The sequence below is a fragment of the Mustela nigripes genome, chromosome 16 (assembly GCF_022355385.1).
Source record: "Mustela nigripes isolate SB6536 chromosome 16, MUSNIG.SB6536, whole genome shotgun sequence".
Classification (NCBI taxonomy): domain Eukaryota; kingdom Metazoa; phylum Chordata; class Mammalia; order Carnivora; family Mustelidae; genus Mustela; species Mustela nigripes.
Window position 1 is genome coordinate 13,716,376 of NC_081572.1, and position 16,007 is coordinate 13,732,382.

Below are 16,007 nucleotides of genomic sequence, written 5' to 3' on the forward strand. Positions count from 1 at the left end.
AATAATCTGAAATTGATTCCAAGGAAGAGAGCGTAATGTTAGAAAAAAAATGGCTGTTGGAGAATCCTGGCTGGGTAAAAATTACAGCTTATAGTGCTTAATCTCAAACAAGTGAATTGGGTTTTTCATGTCTCAGAATCTCTTCTATAAAATGATCCCCTTCAGGGTTATTAGGAGGACTCATTGAGGTAATGTCCAGTGCTTACTTAGCACAGTGCCCAGTACACGGTAAGCACCCAGGCCATATTGTTGTAGCTCTAATCTTATTTGTATTAGGATATAAAATTCTTACCGTTTCTTCGGGAAACATACACGTGCTCAGATTTCTGCTGTTGTTTTCTGTATACCAACTTGCAGTCATTATATAAAATATGCACTTTGGGATTTTTGTTCTGTCCTGAAGGTGGTGATGAAGCATAATGCTGTAATAGAACATTTAAAGCAGAAAAAGACCATGACTCCAGCCGAAAGAGAAGAGAATCAAAGGTAGGGAGAAATGTTAAAACCCAGGAACACAGCGACTCGTTGAATACCAACCTTTCCTCTTTAGCGTGCACATGCTCAGGAGATCTGAGGTTACAGTTGTTGTTGTTTTTTAAATCTTGGCTGAAGTTCGTTAAATGAGAACACTTGGCACTACTAGCTGCTCATAACTGGTTTGAATCACTCCTTGAAACTTACCAACCATAGAAAGTTTGTGTATCAACCATAGAGATACAGAAAAATGATTTCTTAAGCCATTTCAGACTGAAATGCCCAGCATCACATGGGTTGTCTATTTCTCTCTAGAATGATTGTGTGTAACCAGGTGATGAAGTATATTTTGGATAAGATAGATAAAGAAGAAAAACAGGCAGCAAAAAAACGGAAGCGCGAAGAGAGCGTGGAACAGAAGCGTAGCAAGCAGAATGCCACCAAGCTGTCTGCGCTGCTCTTCAAACACAAAGAACAACTCAAAGCGGAGATACTAAAAAAGCGAGCGCTCCTGGACAAAGACCTACAGATTGAAGTGCAGGTAAGAAGGTATTTCCTTTCCTTCTGTGTCCAACATGTAGCATTTAACTTTATTCTTTTCTTTTTTCCCCCTGCAACTTTGGTTAAGCTTTAAATGTCAGCTTGTGTCTAGAACTTAACATTTTTGTACAGAGAATAAAAACAGTGGGACATGTGTCTTTTGAAACAGGACAGAGGTTTTATATCTGAAGGTATGTTGTAATCTCTAATGTAGCCACTACAAGAGGTCAGTCTATCGATTTAAAGAAAAACATTTTGAGAACCCTCTTGGGGATAGATAGCTTTTATGCTCTATGACATAGTCTCGCCAGTAGTTACCAGTAGTTACCTTTCTTGAGAAAGGTAGACCAAGAACTGCAAACTAGTGTTGGAAGAATGGAAAATAAAGAGTTGCCCATTAAATAAGGCACTTCCTCCTTAACATGTAACTGATCGTGTAGACATTGCTAATCCTCTGTTCCCTTAGGGGATTTATTGAAAAATGAAAGAGAACATCTATTCATATATATTTGAACAGCTTCGTAAAGAGAAGTAGGCTATTTAAAGCATCCCTAGAAGTACCTTGTATATTTTAAGAAGATGAGAAATATTTTTTTAAAAACTTATCAGCCCACCAACCAACATTACACAACTCTGAGACATGAGGGATCTTCTCACGAAAGTCAGAAACCAGATGACATTGTCAAAAACCAACATCATTATTCATCACCTCCAAAAATTTCTAGTGCATTAAGTCAAGAAAAGAAAAAAGGAGATAAAATTCTTACTGTATATGGTAGGATTATTATATCAAAACCCCAAAAGAAAAATTTTATTAGAGATTTCAGTGAGGTGGTCACACACGACATGTTGAGACTACAGGCACTGCAAAAAGTGTCAAACAAAAGAGCCAATTCATAGTAGCAAATATTACCCCTCACCTTTAGATCTGCTTCAGATCAAAAATTCTAATGTTCATAAGGAAACCACAGAAATAATAGAAGAAAACAAAATTGTCATTTTTGTGATCTCAGGTTGGGGAAAACCACTTTTGCACATTGCAGATTTCAGATGTCACAAAGGAAAAAGATTTGATGACAAAAGAAAAAGCTTTATATAGGAAGAAAGAAAATACCATAAACAATATTGAAAAACAGGTAACAAACAGGAAAAAAATTTTGTGACATTGATGACAATTAGTATTACTAAAATTTAAAGAGTAAGGTCTTACTGACCTTACCGACTTAAGGTCAGTAAGAAAACGATGAATATCACTTAACTAGATAAGGAGAATCCTATCACAATATATACATATAATGTATACTTTAAATACCTTGCAATTAAAGAGAAAAGAATACTCTAGTACATGAATGTGTAAGACATACAAATAAGCAGTTTTCAAATTTAAAAATGCCAAGTACCGGGGCACCTGGGTGGCTCAGCGGGTTAAAGCCTCTCCCTTCGGCTCAGGTCATGATCCCAGGGTCTTGGGATCGAGTCCCACGTCAGGCTCTCTGCTCAGCAGGGAGCCTGCTTCCCTTCCTCTCTCTCTGCCTGCCCCTCTGCCTACTTGTGATCTCTGTCAAATAAATAAATAAAATCTTAAAAAAAAAAATGCCAAATATCAGTAAACATATAAAAAGATAGTCAACCTAGGGATGCGTGGGTGGCTCAGTTGGTTAAGTGCCGGATTCAGCTCAGGTGATCTTAAGGATCGAGCCCCACGTTGGATTCCCTGCTCAACGGAAGGCCTACTTCTCCCTCTCCTTCTGCTTGTGCACTCCTTCTGTCAAATAAATAAAATCTTGGGGGGGGGGGGGATTTTTTAAGAAAAGGATAATCAATCTAAATACTAAGGAGTGAAATGAAAAGACTTTCTAGAGAAAATATCATGTATTTCTGGAAAATATTACATCAGTGTGTAGCAAAAGACTCTAAAATGTGGATATTCTGATACTCCATAATTTCAGTTCTAGAAGCTCATCTAAGAAACAGGCAAGATACATGAGCAAGGGCATAATGAATGCCAATCATTATAACAGAAATTTGGAATCAGTCTGAAATCCACAGAGAAGAGATTAGTAATCAGTATTTCTCAACAAAAGTACCAGGCCTTTTCCACAGGCCAGATTTTTACATATTGTAGAAAGTATAAGATTGGGTACTAAATGCTATTATCATCGCCTTCAACCCAAGAAATGACCTTGTCTCCTCCACCTACATTTTTACATACTTGAGGCAACAGCACCACCCTCAGCTGGGAACCACTGGATTAAATACATTTGGGAGTGTCCACACAGTGGACTTCCATTTTAACAAAAGGGTGTGCGTAGGATTGGTCCTTTTTGCTTTTAATTCTTTGGGGAAATTCTCAGTGATAAATGCCTAAATGAAAAATTCAGGTTGCAGAATCGTATATATAATGTGACTTATCCATTCAGTTCACTCAGCAGCTATTTATTTAACATCTAATGTGTGTCATATGCTATTCCCACTCCATGTTCTGCTAATAGTCTGTATTCTTTACATATAAGTAAATAAATTGGACATGTACATTCAGATGTCTTTCAAAGTAATTAGCTTGGCCAACAAGTAAAAATAATGTGTAAGTCAGTGTGCGCCCCTCCAAAGATGACCATTTTAAAATAATTTTTAGAATATATCTTGTATATATTATTTTTAATAGATATATTCTTGTATAAATATAATTTATACAGAAATACAATCACACTGGAGACAACGTATACTGAACATTTTTCTGCATTCATTATACTTTATAGCCATTTAAAAATATATTTTTTTAAGATTTTATTTATTTATTTCACAGACAGAGATCACAAGTAGGCAGAGAGGCAGGCAGGGAGAGGGGAAGGCAGGCTCCCCACTGAGCAGAGAGCCCGATGCAGGGCTCGATCCGAGGGCCCTGGGATCATGACTTGAGCCGAAGGCAGAGGCTTTAACCCACTGAGCCACCCAGGCGCCCCGATAAAATAATTTCTTATTAAGTTAAAATAATTTCTTATTAAATTAAACCTTCATTTAGCTCTTTCAACGTCTCAGACACAATTATTACAAAGTTTTTGTCAAAGTTCTATAAAATTGCATTTGGAATGAATTCAGATTCAGTTATTTATTCTCTTTTTTCAAGAGAGTGGGAGCGGGTTCGTGGGGTGCAGAAGAAAAGAGAATCTTAAGCAGCTTTCATCCCAGCACAGAGCCCGATGTGGGGCTCCATCTCACAGCTCTAGATCATGACCTGAGCCAAAGTCAAGGGTCAGACACTCAACCAGCTGAGTCACCGAGGTGCACAGCATCCGCACTGAAGTGAGAGTTTTCTTTTTGTTTCCTCTCTGGAGGCCCAGCAGACCAGTCAACCCTTCCATCAAGCCGGGAGCCTGCTCTTGAGGCCCACTCCCACAAAGCATGCGAGTCCCCTTCTCTCTGCAGAAGCGGGTTGTTGTTGGGCTTCCACCTCCTAGTTCTGATTCTGGAATCACGCAGGTCTGCAGTTTTAGCCCTGTGCACAGTTTTGTGTTTCCATTTCATAGAGACGTTTATATCTTACTCAAGTGTGGGTCTGTCTTTTCAGTCTTCTCCGTTTTATATTTTACTATCATCGGTATGTTCCTGGAACAGGGGATCAAAGTGTGTAAGCACTGTAACTTTTTTTTTCTTCATGTGACTTCTGTGCCCAGCATGGGGCTCAGACTCACAGCCGTGAGGTCAAGAGTCGCCTGCTCTACCAGCTGAGCCAGCCGGGCACCCCACCCCACTACACCATCTTGATCTTTCTAAAATCTATTTCATTATGTTATAAACACATCATATTAACTGGGAAAATGGCACCCACAATTTACTTTCTTCCCTCAGAAGAAGTTTAGACTTTATTTTTAAAGAGAGAAAGGTTGGGGCACCTGGGTGGCTCAGATGGTTAAGCGTCTGCCTTCGGCTCAGATCATGATCCTGAGGTCCTGGGACCAAGCCCCACATCAGGCTTCTGGCTCAGCAGGGAGTCTGCCTCTCCCTCTCCCTCTGCCTCTCTCCCTGCTCGTGCTCTCTCCTTCTGCATCTTTCTGTTGCAAATAAACAAATAAAATCCTTAAAAATTAAAAAAAAATTATCAAAGATTTCTTTTAAAAAAGCAACTTCAGGAGCGCCTGGGTGGCTCAGTGGGTTAAGCCTCTGCCTTCGGCTCAAGTCATAATCCCAGGGTCCTCGGCTCTCTGCTCAGTAGGGAGCCTGCTTCTCCGTCTCTCTCTGCCTGCCTCTCTGCCTTCTTGTGATCTCTGTCTGTCAAATAAATAAACAAACAAAATCTTTTAAAAAAGAGCGAGAGAACGGTTGCTGAATAGTCATACAGCTTTACCTTCTCACAAGACTATCTAGATGTTAGATAGAAAAATTCATTAAACCAAGACCATTCAGCTTTTTTTTTTTTTTAAGATTTTATTTATTTATTTGAACAGATAGAGATCACAAGTAGGCTGAGAGGCAGGCAGAGAGAAAGAGGAGGAAGCAGGCTCCCTGCTGAGCAGAGAGCCCGATGTGGGGCTCGATCCCAGGACCTTGGGATCATGACTGGAGCCGAAGGCAGAGGGTTTAACCCACTGAGCCACCCCGGTGCCCTGACCATTCAGATTTATTTGTTAGAATTTTGTGATGTTTACAGGGGTGCCTGGCTGGCTGAGTCACTGGAGTATGCGACTGTTGATCTCTTAATCTCGGGGTGAAGTCCGGGCCCACATTGGATGTAGAGATTACTTAAATTTGTGTGTGAGTGATGTTTAAAAGCTTGGTCATAGCAGTGACTTATTCACACCAAGTTTATACATGGATGCCAATGACGATAGCTTTTTTTTCTCTAGGGAAATAAGCATTTCAAAGAATAAGTTGTAGCACTAGGTAACAGAGGTGTGTCTATAAAGTATTTCACATGAAGAGAAGTAAGGACATTTATTTATGTCAAAATGTGTATTGCTAAAATAGCTTTCCCTGCATTCTTCAGTTCTAGACATAGGAGCATAATAAACAAGGCAAGTCTGTCTCTCACTCAGTTTTTGGGCTGGTCAAAGATCACATCTTGAGTGTCATGTTCAGTTCTTGGTGGGTCTCGCTCCAAGGACGAGACAGAGAACAGCCGGAAGGAAGCAGTCAGTGGGTGAGGACACTTGAATCCCATTCTGAGCAACAGCTGAAATAATCAAGACACAACACGGGCAAGCCAGGAGGGCTATTGTTTTCAGAAAATTGGTCATCTTTCTGTCAGATCTTCTTTGAAGATAGCAGCTTTCCAGTTGTTGCATAATCTTCCCTTTATATTTCTCGTGGATTTGATTGGGTTCAGAGTATGGTTAGGACACTCCAGTGACTCCCCTCCCTCACACTAGGCTGAACTGTGGAGCTGCTCCGACAAGGGAGGTAAGGCAAGAAGGAAGGTCATGTAAAGTCCTCTGATCACGTGCACTGACCAAAGTCGCGCATTTACATTAAGTCCAATGACAGTCTTGCATTGTCTTTAATTGACAACAGGAAGAACTCAAGAGAGACTTGAAAATTAAGAAAGAGAAAGACATGGTGCAGGCAACAGCCGTGGCGGCCACCTCGCCTGCAGCGCCGCCTGCGCCTCCAGCCCCTCCACCTTCACCCCCGCCTCCGCCTCCCCCGCAGCACACAGGCCCCCTGGCCACAGCCACGGCCACGGCCACACTGCCTGTGGCTTCCCAGAAGAGGAAGCGAGAAGAAGAAAGAGACTCAAGCTCCAAGTCCAAGAAGAAGAAAATGATCTCTACTACCTCAAAGGAAACTAAGAAGGACACAAAGCTTTACTGTATCTGTAAAACGCCTTATGATGAATCTAAGTGAGTAGATCTTTTCGGGCTCTAGTTTATTTTCTTACAAGTTTAGCTGTTAAATTTCCAGTTGCGAAGAAAATGAGTGTATTGGTAGCAATGTCAATGAAAGTAGTTGAAAGTAAGGGTAATGATGTTTTGTCTGTGGTCTTGTAGCTGATGTTCTTAAACTTGACACTAGAGAAGTAAAAATTTTTGTATTTTACGTGTTCATGATTCATGTTTGTTCTTCATCGTATTCTTTTCTGTCAAAAACAAGCTTTCTGTTGCTCTTTTGCTTTCTCCTCTTCTCTCTGGATTAACTCCAAATCAATTAGTAATGTTGTCTGGAGAAGGAGGTCTTTTATTACTGCTGCCCAAAGCTGAGAGCAGCCTTTCTGGAACCTGTTCACGACCTTATGATTACATCAAATCTTAGCCACTATCTGATATGAATGGTGCACAAGGTTTCAAGTTTGAGTGGTTTTGGTTTTTTATTGTTTAATTTTAAGCAATTCTATGTTTTTGGTATTGTAATACTGACAATATTATTTTTGTCAAAGTTCCCACTTTCTTCTTGGGGACAAATGCTAGAGTGTTCTTTTCACTCAGTCTTCAAGAATGACACTCAAAAATGTGATAATAAAGCATGGCAGCTGGAAGCTGTTTTTGGCTGTTGTGACTTGTATTTGGTGATATATACAAGATTTTAAAAACACTAATCCATGAATGTAGTTTCATTTTTTGTTATCATTATCATTCAATGAAGTATTTAGCTTTCATTTTGAGTATTTAAATGTAGGCCAGCTTTTTAAAGTCAAGGTTAACTAGTGCTTTTTGCAGTAACCAAGAAGTTTGTGCTAAAAATATATGATTATTTAGGGTTAGCCATGCTTAATATCTACCTTCAGTGGATGCCTAATCAATTTATAAAATAAAATAGTGATCTTTTCAATCGCGTTTTTTAAGTTGCAACTTTGAAGCTGCATTGGCGGTGCTATTTAAAATTATAACCAGGTGCTAGATCAACACTTTCTATTGCTAGATTTAGCTGTGTGTTGAATTAAGCACCTCAGTTTTGGCGTCTTCCCTTTTCATTGTCTTTATTGGAAATGACAGATAATGTGGAAAGTGGGGCCCTGCTAACTGATTTTGCCTTTAGTCTAAAACAAGCGTGCCTCCCTTTAAGCACAAGAATACTCAGCGATTTATAGAACAAAACAGAACATGATTTACTTTCTTTACAAAAATATCTGCTTATGGACTTCATTTAAATAATTAGACTTCTTTGGCTTATTTAAAATATTCAGATCACAGAGATTCATCTCACACACGTTTTTGTCATACTTACGCTGCCTAAAATGAGGCACGCATGAACATGTCCTCATTCTACTGTGATCGCCTCATCGTCTCGTGGGTATTTCCTATTTTTCAGTTTGTTGTTACTAAAATTTCAATAGGCCAAGTTCATCCACTCCCTGTTGTAGTCGGATGAGTTAGTGTTTTTTAGGAGTATTTTGTAATCTCTTGTACCAAACTAGGCTGGTTTGGGAATCTAGTGAGAGTGACTAACACTTGAAATTCAAGTCGTGAGCTCACTTAAAGAATACATTGCCTGCCATCCAGTGAGGGCCACATCCAGAAACACCCTGAAGGCCCAGTCCCTAATGAAAATCATGCAGGAGTCTCACTTCCCAAAATAAAAAAATTAGTGGGACTAAGATGAACTACACAGTCCTGTATCATTACTCCTTTACATTCAGATGGCACTTTAGTTTGAGGACCAGTTCCATTTCTCCAGGTGAATTTACCAAGAAAGACTTGGGTAGAACCACATCAGCAAGCCAGTCAGATCCCTTAGGGGTCCACACTAATTCTTGCTGTGATTTTTACACGGCGTTCCTACATCGCACTGCCAGCACTTTGAGATACACTCTGTGTTTGTCGTAGAGATGCTTCTCATTCATTCTGTCATTTGGGATCTTACATTACAAAAGCCTTGAGGTTTAACTGCATGTGCTTACCCTCAGTTACGTACCCGTAGCACCCCAGCTCGCCAATTACTTGCTGTCTTGGCTACCTGTTCCCATACCACACTCCACACTGTGTCTCCCCCGTTTTGAGTTGAAGCAGTTCTTTACCAGGTAATTAACCTTGTCACTCTCCACATTGTCACATACATTACATTGAAAAACTGGTCCTTGTAATCTGTTATAATTAAATTCCCATATTAATTTAGAAAACTTAGTAGAAATTGAATACCACATATACTTTTCTTAGATTTCTTCTTCATACCACATTTTGACCATTTATCTTCTACACCTGGCTGACGTGCATGTTCCTTGTAGTGTAACTTCTTGGTGTTTGCGCTTTGCTTTGTTTTCAAATTTAAACTGTGAGATACATTTTCAAACCTATCTAAGAAATAGCCCTGAATTTGAAATGGCTTCTGTGGCATAGGTTTGACAGATGTAAGTCTTTGATTCTTTGGCTTTGGTTTTTGTGCCTGTTACAGTTTTATACACATTCATTAAGAGGGAGACATTACCATCAGTGTGTTGTTTATTTTTTCAAATTCCAGTATGTTTTTAAAGACCCATATTTCACTAAACAGTGTATTTGTTGAAATTGATGTGAGTGATTTTATGTTTCTACACTTGATACAGTGTCAGATGCTGTAGTTTGCCAGGAGTAGAATGGTCGGATGCAGGATGTTTAGCTGACTCATTGCAGAAAGTAATCCTATAAGAAAGTGAATCAGGACAGGGAAGACAGATTTAAGTATCTTGCAGCTCAAAATGACAATTACATTGTCATTTTCATTGTGAATACTTTTAGGTTCTATATTGGCTGTGATCTTTGTACTAACTGGTATCATGGAGAATGTGTTGGCATCACAGAAAAGGAGGCTAAGAAAATGGATGTGTACATCTGTAATGATTGTAAACGGGCACAAGAGGGCAGCAGTGAGGAATTGTACTGTATCTGCAGAACACCTTATGATGAGTCACAGTGAGTTCTGATAAGAGCATCATATTTAATAATTTAGGAAGCCAAATTGCTCTGACTGGTTACTTATTTATTTTAAAATAAAAAGCAAGATCTTTTTCTGCATATATTATACACTTACATTACAAATTCCTTTCCAATTTTTTTTCTCTTTTTTTCCCTCTTTACCTCCCCTTCAAAATTTATGTTGCTTCACAGTGAATGTTTGAGATGCATTGGGGGAAAATATCGTTTAATGGTTGACTTGATTCTTCAATATGTAACATAGAAATTAATGAGATTAAAATAGCCTGACTTGTCTGGACTTTATCAGTGTTTGAAATGGCGCTTTATTGTAGGTTAGGGGTTAAAAAAAAAAAACACACTAATTTGGGTATAATTTCTGAGACTCTGTTATTAGCTTATAGGATTCTGAACTCCCAGTTGGGTGGCCAGTACCAGCTTCCCATTTGATACAGTACTAGTTGAAAGATTTTTGGTTTATTTTGTTTAGAGCTTTAAAGTCAATTAAATATTTTGCATTTTTCTTCGTATTAATTCTCCACTATTACAGTGTTCTTTTTTGCTTTCTTTCTTTCTTTCTTTTTTTTTTTTTCTTTTTTGGTAAAGATTTTATTTATTTGACAGAGAGAGACACAGCGAGAGAAGGGGAGTGGGAGAGGGAGAAGCATGCTTTCCGCCGAGCAGGGAGCCTGATGCAGGCCTGATCCCAGGACCCTGGGATCAAGACCTGAGCCGAAGGCAGACACTTAACAGCTGAGCCACCCAGGCGCCCCTACACAGTGTTCTTAATAAACTTTTATTGCTTGTTCTTAACATCAGAAACACTAAATTAACACAGTTGAATGCCAAGCTGCAAAAGTATTAAAACAGTTGTAATACTAAAACTATTTTATACGCAGAGTTAGAATCTTTTCAGGTGCATGTTTTAGTGTTCTTTAAAATAAATTGTGTAATGCGATCCCATCTGTTTTGAACTCACATTTCCATTTCGGATCTTGCAGATTCTATATTGGCTGTGATCGGTGTCAGAATTGGTACCATGGGCGCTGCGTTGGCATCTTGCAGAGTGAGGCAGAGCTCATTGACGAGTATGTCTGTCCACAGTGCCAGTCAACAGAGGATGCCATGACAGTGCTCACACCGCTGACAGAGAAAGATTATGAGGGCTTAAAAAGGGTGCTTCGTTCTTTACAGGTGAGAAACCGCTCTGTGCGCAGCGTTGGAAGAGGAAGTCAACCAGCGTGACTTTGGAGACATTTCTAGGGTTCGAACCTTCCAGTCACAGAGTCTGTGATTATTTCCTGACTCCTGGCTAGCCTAGTGAAGTACTCCAGACTTCAGTCCTTCACATGCCGATTTCATGAGGTTAACCGTCTCCACACAGGAACACAGTTGTTGATCTAACACTCGGTTTTAAAATGACTCACTTTGTTAACCTAGATTTAATTTTTAAAGACAAGTTTACCTCACCACTGTAGATTGAAAAGCAATTTGATTAAATTCTAGGGAGGGGGCACCCGGGGAGCTCCATCAGAAGAGCATGCGACTCTTGATCTTGGGGTCGTGAGTCTGAGCCTGCCTTGGGTGTAGAGATTACTCAAAAATAAAATCTTTAAAGGAAAATACAGATTTTAAAAAAAGAACTGAAAAGAGAACAGTGGTCTCAGTATGTGGATGAAGTTATTTAATAGCGTGCCTCTGTCACCTCATTATCAGTGGGAACCATTCCACACTTGGAACCTCTTCCCTCCAGCTATACAGGTAGCAGGTTATCACGTAGGGATGAGAGTACAAGCTTCCGACTTCTATGCTAGTGCTCCACCCGCCCCAGCTGAGGTCCTCAGCCCACCCTTCGAGAACTCTTAGTACAAGGTATGCTCACCCGAGATGACTGATGACTAGAGTGAAGCTCCAGTATAAAATAATTATAAAATAATTTCATCTCTCAGGTTTAAACTGACTTCTGGAGTTTAGGGGTTGATTGATACAGTAACTCAATTGGGAAACTTAAATGAAATGAATATTTCCACCTGACAATAATGTTGTTTTCTGCCCCCTCCCCCTTATAGGCCCATAAGATGGCCTGGCCTTTCCTTGAACCCGTGGATCCTAATGATGCACCAGATTATTACGGTGTTATTAAGGAACCTATGGGTAGGTACTGGAGTTGAATATGGAGTGTTTTCAGATATCTCAGCAGTTACTTATCATCCATGAAACTGGTATATTGTGAGGATATGTTGAGCAAGGCGGGTGGAAGAATAAATTGGCATGGTAACTTGTAGGATAAGTGGGGATTGTGTACAAAAGTTTAAATCTGCATTCCCTTGGACCCAGCAATTTCATTTCCTAGGATTTATATGTGCACAAGTATGTTATTCATCGCAGACTCTAAGTCCAGAAAAACCAGAAATGAGATCAGGGGCCATCAGTAAATCTGTAGAGGAACAGCTGAATCAGATGATACGTGAGCAGAGTACTATGCAGCTGATAAAAGATGAATGAAATCCGTGCACAGATCAGGGTCTGTCTGAGCCTCTCATCACTCTCTGTCACCTTTTCCTCATCTTTTCCTGAAGGAAAGCACGTTTGGTGGGCCCGAGTAGAGAGCAAAGAGACTATACCCTTATTTCCCACGACAAAAAAAAAATGGTAATAAGTAACAGCCACAAGTGATTGTATTGTGATGAACAGTTTCAGGTGCTTGTGCTAAAAACAGTTTATCTGCAAATGAAATTATAAAAATTAAAATGTAGTTAAAGCTTTTAAAATTGCCAAAGTAAGAATTAGCTCCAGCTGTTGAAAGTAGTTCAAAAGCCAGCTAAGCATTATTTTTTTTCCAAAGATTTTATTTATTTATTTGACAGAGAGAGATCACAAGTAGGCAGAGAAGCAGGCAGAGAGAGAGGAGGGGGAAACAGGCCCCCTGCTGAGCAGAGAGCGCGATGCGGGACTCGATCCTAGGACCCTGAGATCATGACGCGAGCTGAAGGCAGTGGCTTAACGCACTGAGCCACCTAGACGCCCCGCATTTTTTAAATGGGAAGGATTTTACTGTGTATTTGAAAGTTGCTAAGAGAGTTACCTGGAACGTTCTCATCACAAGAAAAAAAAAGACTTTTTTACTGTATGTGGTTGGCAACAGGTGTTAATTAAACTTATTGGGCAATCCATCACTTTGCAGTATATTGATATACCAAGTAATTATGTTGTACACCTAAAACTGATACAGTGTTATATCTCAATTTTTTTAAATGAGAAGGGTTTGTGTTTGATGCAGCTTCAAAGAGGGGGAGAAAACATGAAGGGGAAATAAGTGAAACAGTTAAAACTAAAATAAACAAGTAGCCGTTACCTCTGTTCTGATGTCAAAGGTAGAAGAAGCTAATCTGTGTACATATTTTAGATTTGTATAATCTCTTTGGAGAGAGTATCTGGGGATATTTATTTAGACAGATAATTCTGCTTCTAAACATCATAGAAAATCTAGGAAATAAAGAAAAGAAGTAAGAAAAGATAGAATGTACCTTTATCTTTTCCTCACTGAATCCCATTTTGGTGTGCTCTGTGTGTGTATGTATGTGTGTGTATTAAAATTGAGACCATATGATTTGTTTGAGGGGCACCTCAATGGTTCAGTAAGGGAGGCATGGGACTCTTGATCTCAGCGTGTGAGTTCGAGCCCATGTATAGAGATTATTTAAATAAATAAACTTAAAAATATATTTGTGTCATCATCTGTTTAACAAACATTTTCCTGTGTTGTTAACCTTCAATAACATGACTTTAAGGGCTTTCAGTAATCTGTGAATTGAATCTACCTTTACTTATTTAACCATAATTCTTTTTTTTTTTTTTTTAAGATTTTATTTATATATTTGTCAGAGAGAGTGCACAAGCAGGCGAAGTGGCAGGGAAAGGCAGAGAGAGAAGCAGGCTCCCTGCTGAGCAAGGAGCCCGATGTGGGACTCGATCCCAGGACACTGGGATCATGACCTGAGCCGAAGGCAGCGGCTTAACCCACTGAGCCACCCAGGCGCCCCCATAATTCTTTTCTTAAAGAGCTGGATCATTTTCTGTCCTTTTTTTCCCCTCCTCCTTTTTTTTTAATACCACCAAAATGTAAACAGCCTGTTATGTAGTAGGTGTGTACACAAAGATAATACAGATCTCCAAGACACAGTAGTGAAAGGAGAATCAAAGTCACAGAAAAATACCTGGGTTTCAAGCAGCAAACAATTCTGTATTTTCTAGGCCACATAATTGTATTTAGAAATGCAGAGAAGATACGTACAAAGATAGAGGCTAAGTTGAAGATTGTAGTTTCTTTTCAGGGAATGAGGGAGCCAACAAGATTAGCAGCTTTTATGTATTTTCTTGAACAGAAGTAGGGTTATATGAATAGACCATGTTTTATAACATACTTTATAAACTTCTCAGTACATTTTTTCATACCGCGTGAAAATATGTGGTCTTAGACCTACATCGTTGTTATTCGTATCCCACTAAAGTAATTTATTTAATCACCCCCAATTAATGGGTTTTTCACTTGTGTGCAGTTTTTGCTGCTATACACAACACTTCTGCGAACATCTTTGTTTATGCATTTGCCTGCACTTGTTTTCTGAGAAGAAATTCCTAGAAGTAGATTTTCTAAGAGTTAGAATTTCTGAGTCAAAGGAATATGTATATACTTTTTAGGCTTTTGATAAATATTTTCAAATATCACTTCTGCAAATTGAACCAGTTTCCAGTAACAGCATGTATACGTATCCTTCCCTCTCTACTCTTGAAAACACTGAGTATTACACTTTTGAGAGGAAACATTTTATTTGAAAATATTTATTTCAAAACGATGTGTTTAGTATACAGGTGTTATAGAGGTGCAGTAAAATATAAAATGTCTTACCACTCATACTCTTACTTGGAGGTAATTGTTGAAGATAGGCCGATGTGTTATTTTTAATTTCTGCTAACTTGGATAAAGAAAGTGGTTCTTTGGCTTTGCATGACTTCAGTAACTAGTGATGTGTACTTATTGTCTGAATTTTATGTGAGTTTCCTATTTATGTATTTTGTGGTTTTTTTCTCTAGATAATCATACTGTCACTGTTCCTTAACGGGCTCTTTTATATCACAAGGACTGACTTAGGTGGCTCAGTCAGTTGGGCATTGGATTCTTGATTTCAGCTCAAGACTTGGTCTCAGGGTCATGAGATCAGTGTGAAGCCTACTTCAAAATGAAGTCCTATACTGATTTTTTTTTTTTTTTTTTTTTTTTTTGAGAGAGAGAGAGTGAATGTGTTAGCCCAGGGAGGGGCAGTGGGATAGGGACAAGCAGACTCTGCTGAGCGCAGAACTCAACACTGGGCTCAGTTCCATAACCCTGAAATCATGAAGTGAGCTGAAATCAAGAGTCGGACATTAACCTGCTGAGCCACCCAGGCACCCCAGCAGATGATCATTTTTAACACTCTTGGATTTAAATCTATTCACCATTATAAATTCTGCTTCTGGAGTCATACTTTAGTCCTCTGCTCTTCCCCAGATTTATACTCAGTTATATGTTCTCCTAGATCATTCTTTCTGGTTTTTTTGTTTTGTTTTTTGAGAGAGAGCAAGTGCACAAGCGGGAGGGAAGGGAAAGGGAGAGAGCATCTCAAGCCGACTCTGCATCGAGCCCAAAGCCTGATGGGCGGCTCTGCACCACAGTCCTGAGATCATGACCTGGGCCAAAACCAAGATTCATACACTTAACAGACTGCCACTCAGGTGCCCCTCTAGTAATTTCTTTTTAATGGCTGTCTCATTAAGTTGGAACCACAAAATGTCCAAGCACTATTCACATACATTATTAAAATTAGCCAGGCAGGAAGCACGCAGAACTTAAGTGCTATATTAAGTGTTTACTCTTTCCTGTACAGCTTGCTGGACCTACTGCACACAGCAGGTGTGCCCAAGCCTTGCTTAAAATTTCATCAGGCTAGGAGCATGTTTGCAGATGTTTTTTCCCTTATCTACATAAACTGGAACTATCAAAGATGGGTGTGTGGGTGTGTTAAGATATATATAACAGGTAAAAAAAAAATACAAAAAAAGACCAAAAAAAAAAGATATATATAACAGGGATACATACACACACACACACACACACACACACACACACACACACAC

At 39.3% G+C, this 16,007-nt stretch overlaps 1 protein-coding gene and 1 long non-coding RNA gene across 12 annotated transcripts in view; both read left to right on the forward strand.

The window, feature by feature from the left end:
* BPTF (bromodomain PHD finger transcription factor) overlaps positions 1-16,007 on the forward strand; it is a 159,081-nt gene that overhangs the window by 132,738 nt on the left and 10,336 nt on the right. For 7 of the 11 annotated variants that reach the window (XM_059379970.1, XM_059379971.1, XM_059379978.1 and 4 more), the window contains 6 exons: positions 404-486; positions 790-1,015; positions 6,523-6,851; positions 9,660-9,833; positions 10,835-11,027; positions 11,903-11,987. In XM_059379970.1, coding sequence (XP_059235953.1) covers positions 404-486; positions 790-1,015; positions 6,523-6,851; positions 9,660-9,833; positions 10,835-11,027; positions 11,903-11,987 — 1,090 coding nt within the window. The remainder of the gene's footprint in view (positions 1-403; positions 487-789; positions 1,016-6,522; positions 6,852-9,659; positions 9,834-10,834; positions 11,028-11,902; positions 11,988-16,007) is intronic. The other 4 variants (XM_059379973.1, XM_059379976.1, XM_059379980.1 and 1 more) reach the window with 1 other exon arrangement.
* On the forward strand, positions 1,559-2,797 carry LOC132003738 (uncharacterized). The gene is made up of 2 exons (XR_009400283.1): positions 1,559-2,217; positions 2,252-2,797. It is a non-coding gene; the product is annotated as an uncharacterized LOC132003738 (long non-coding RNA).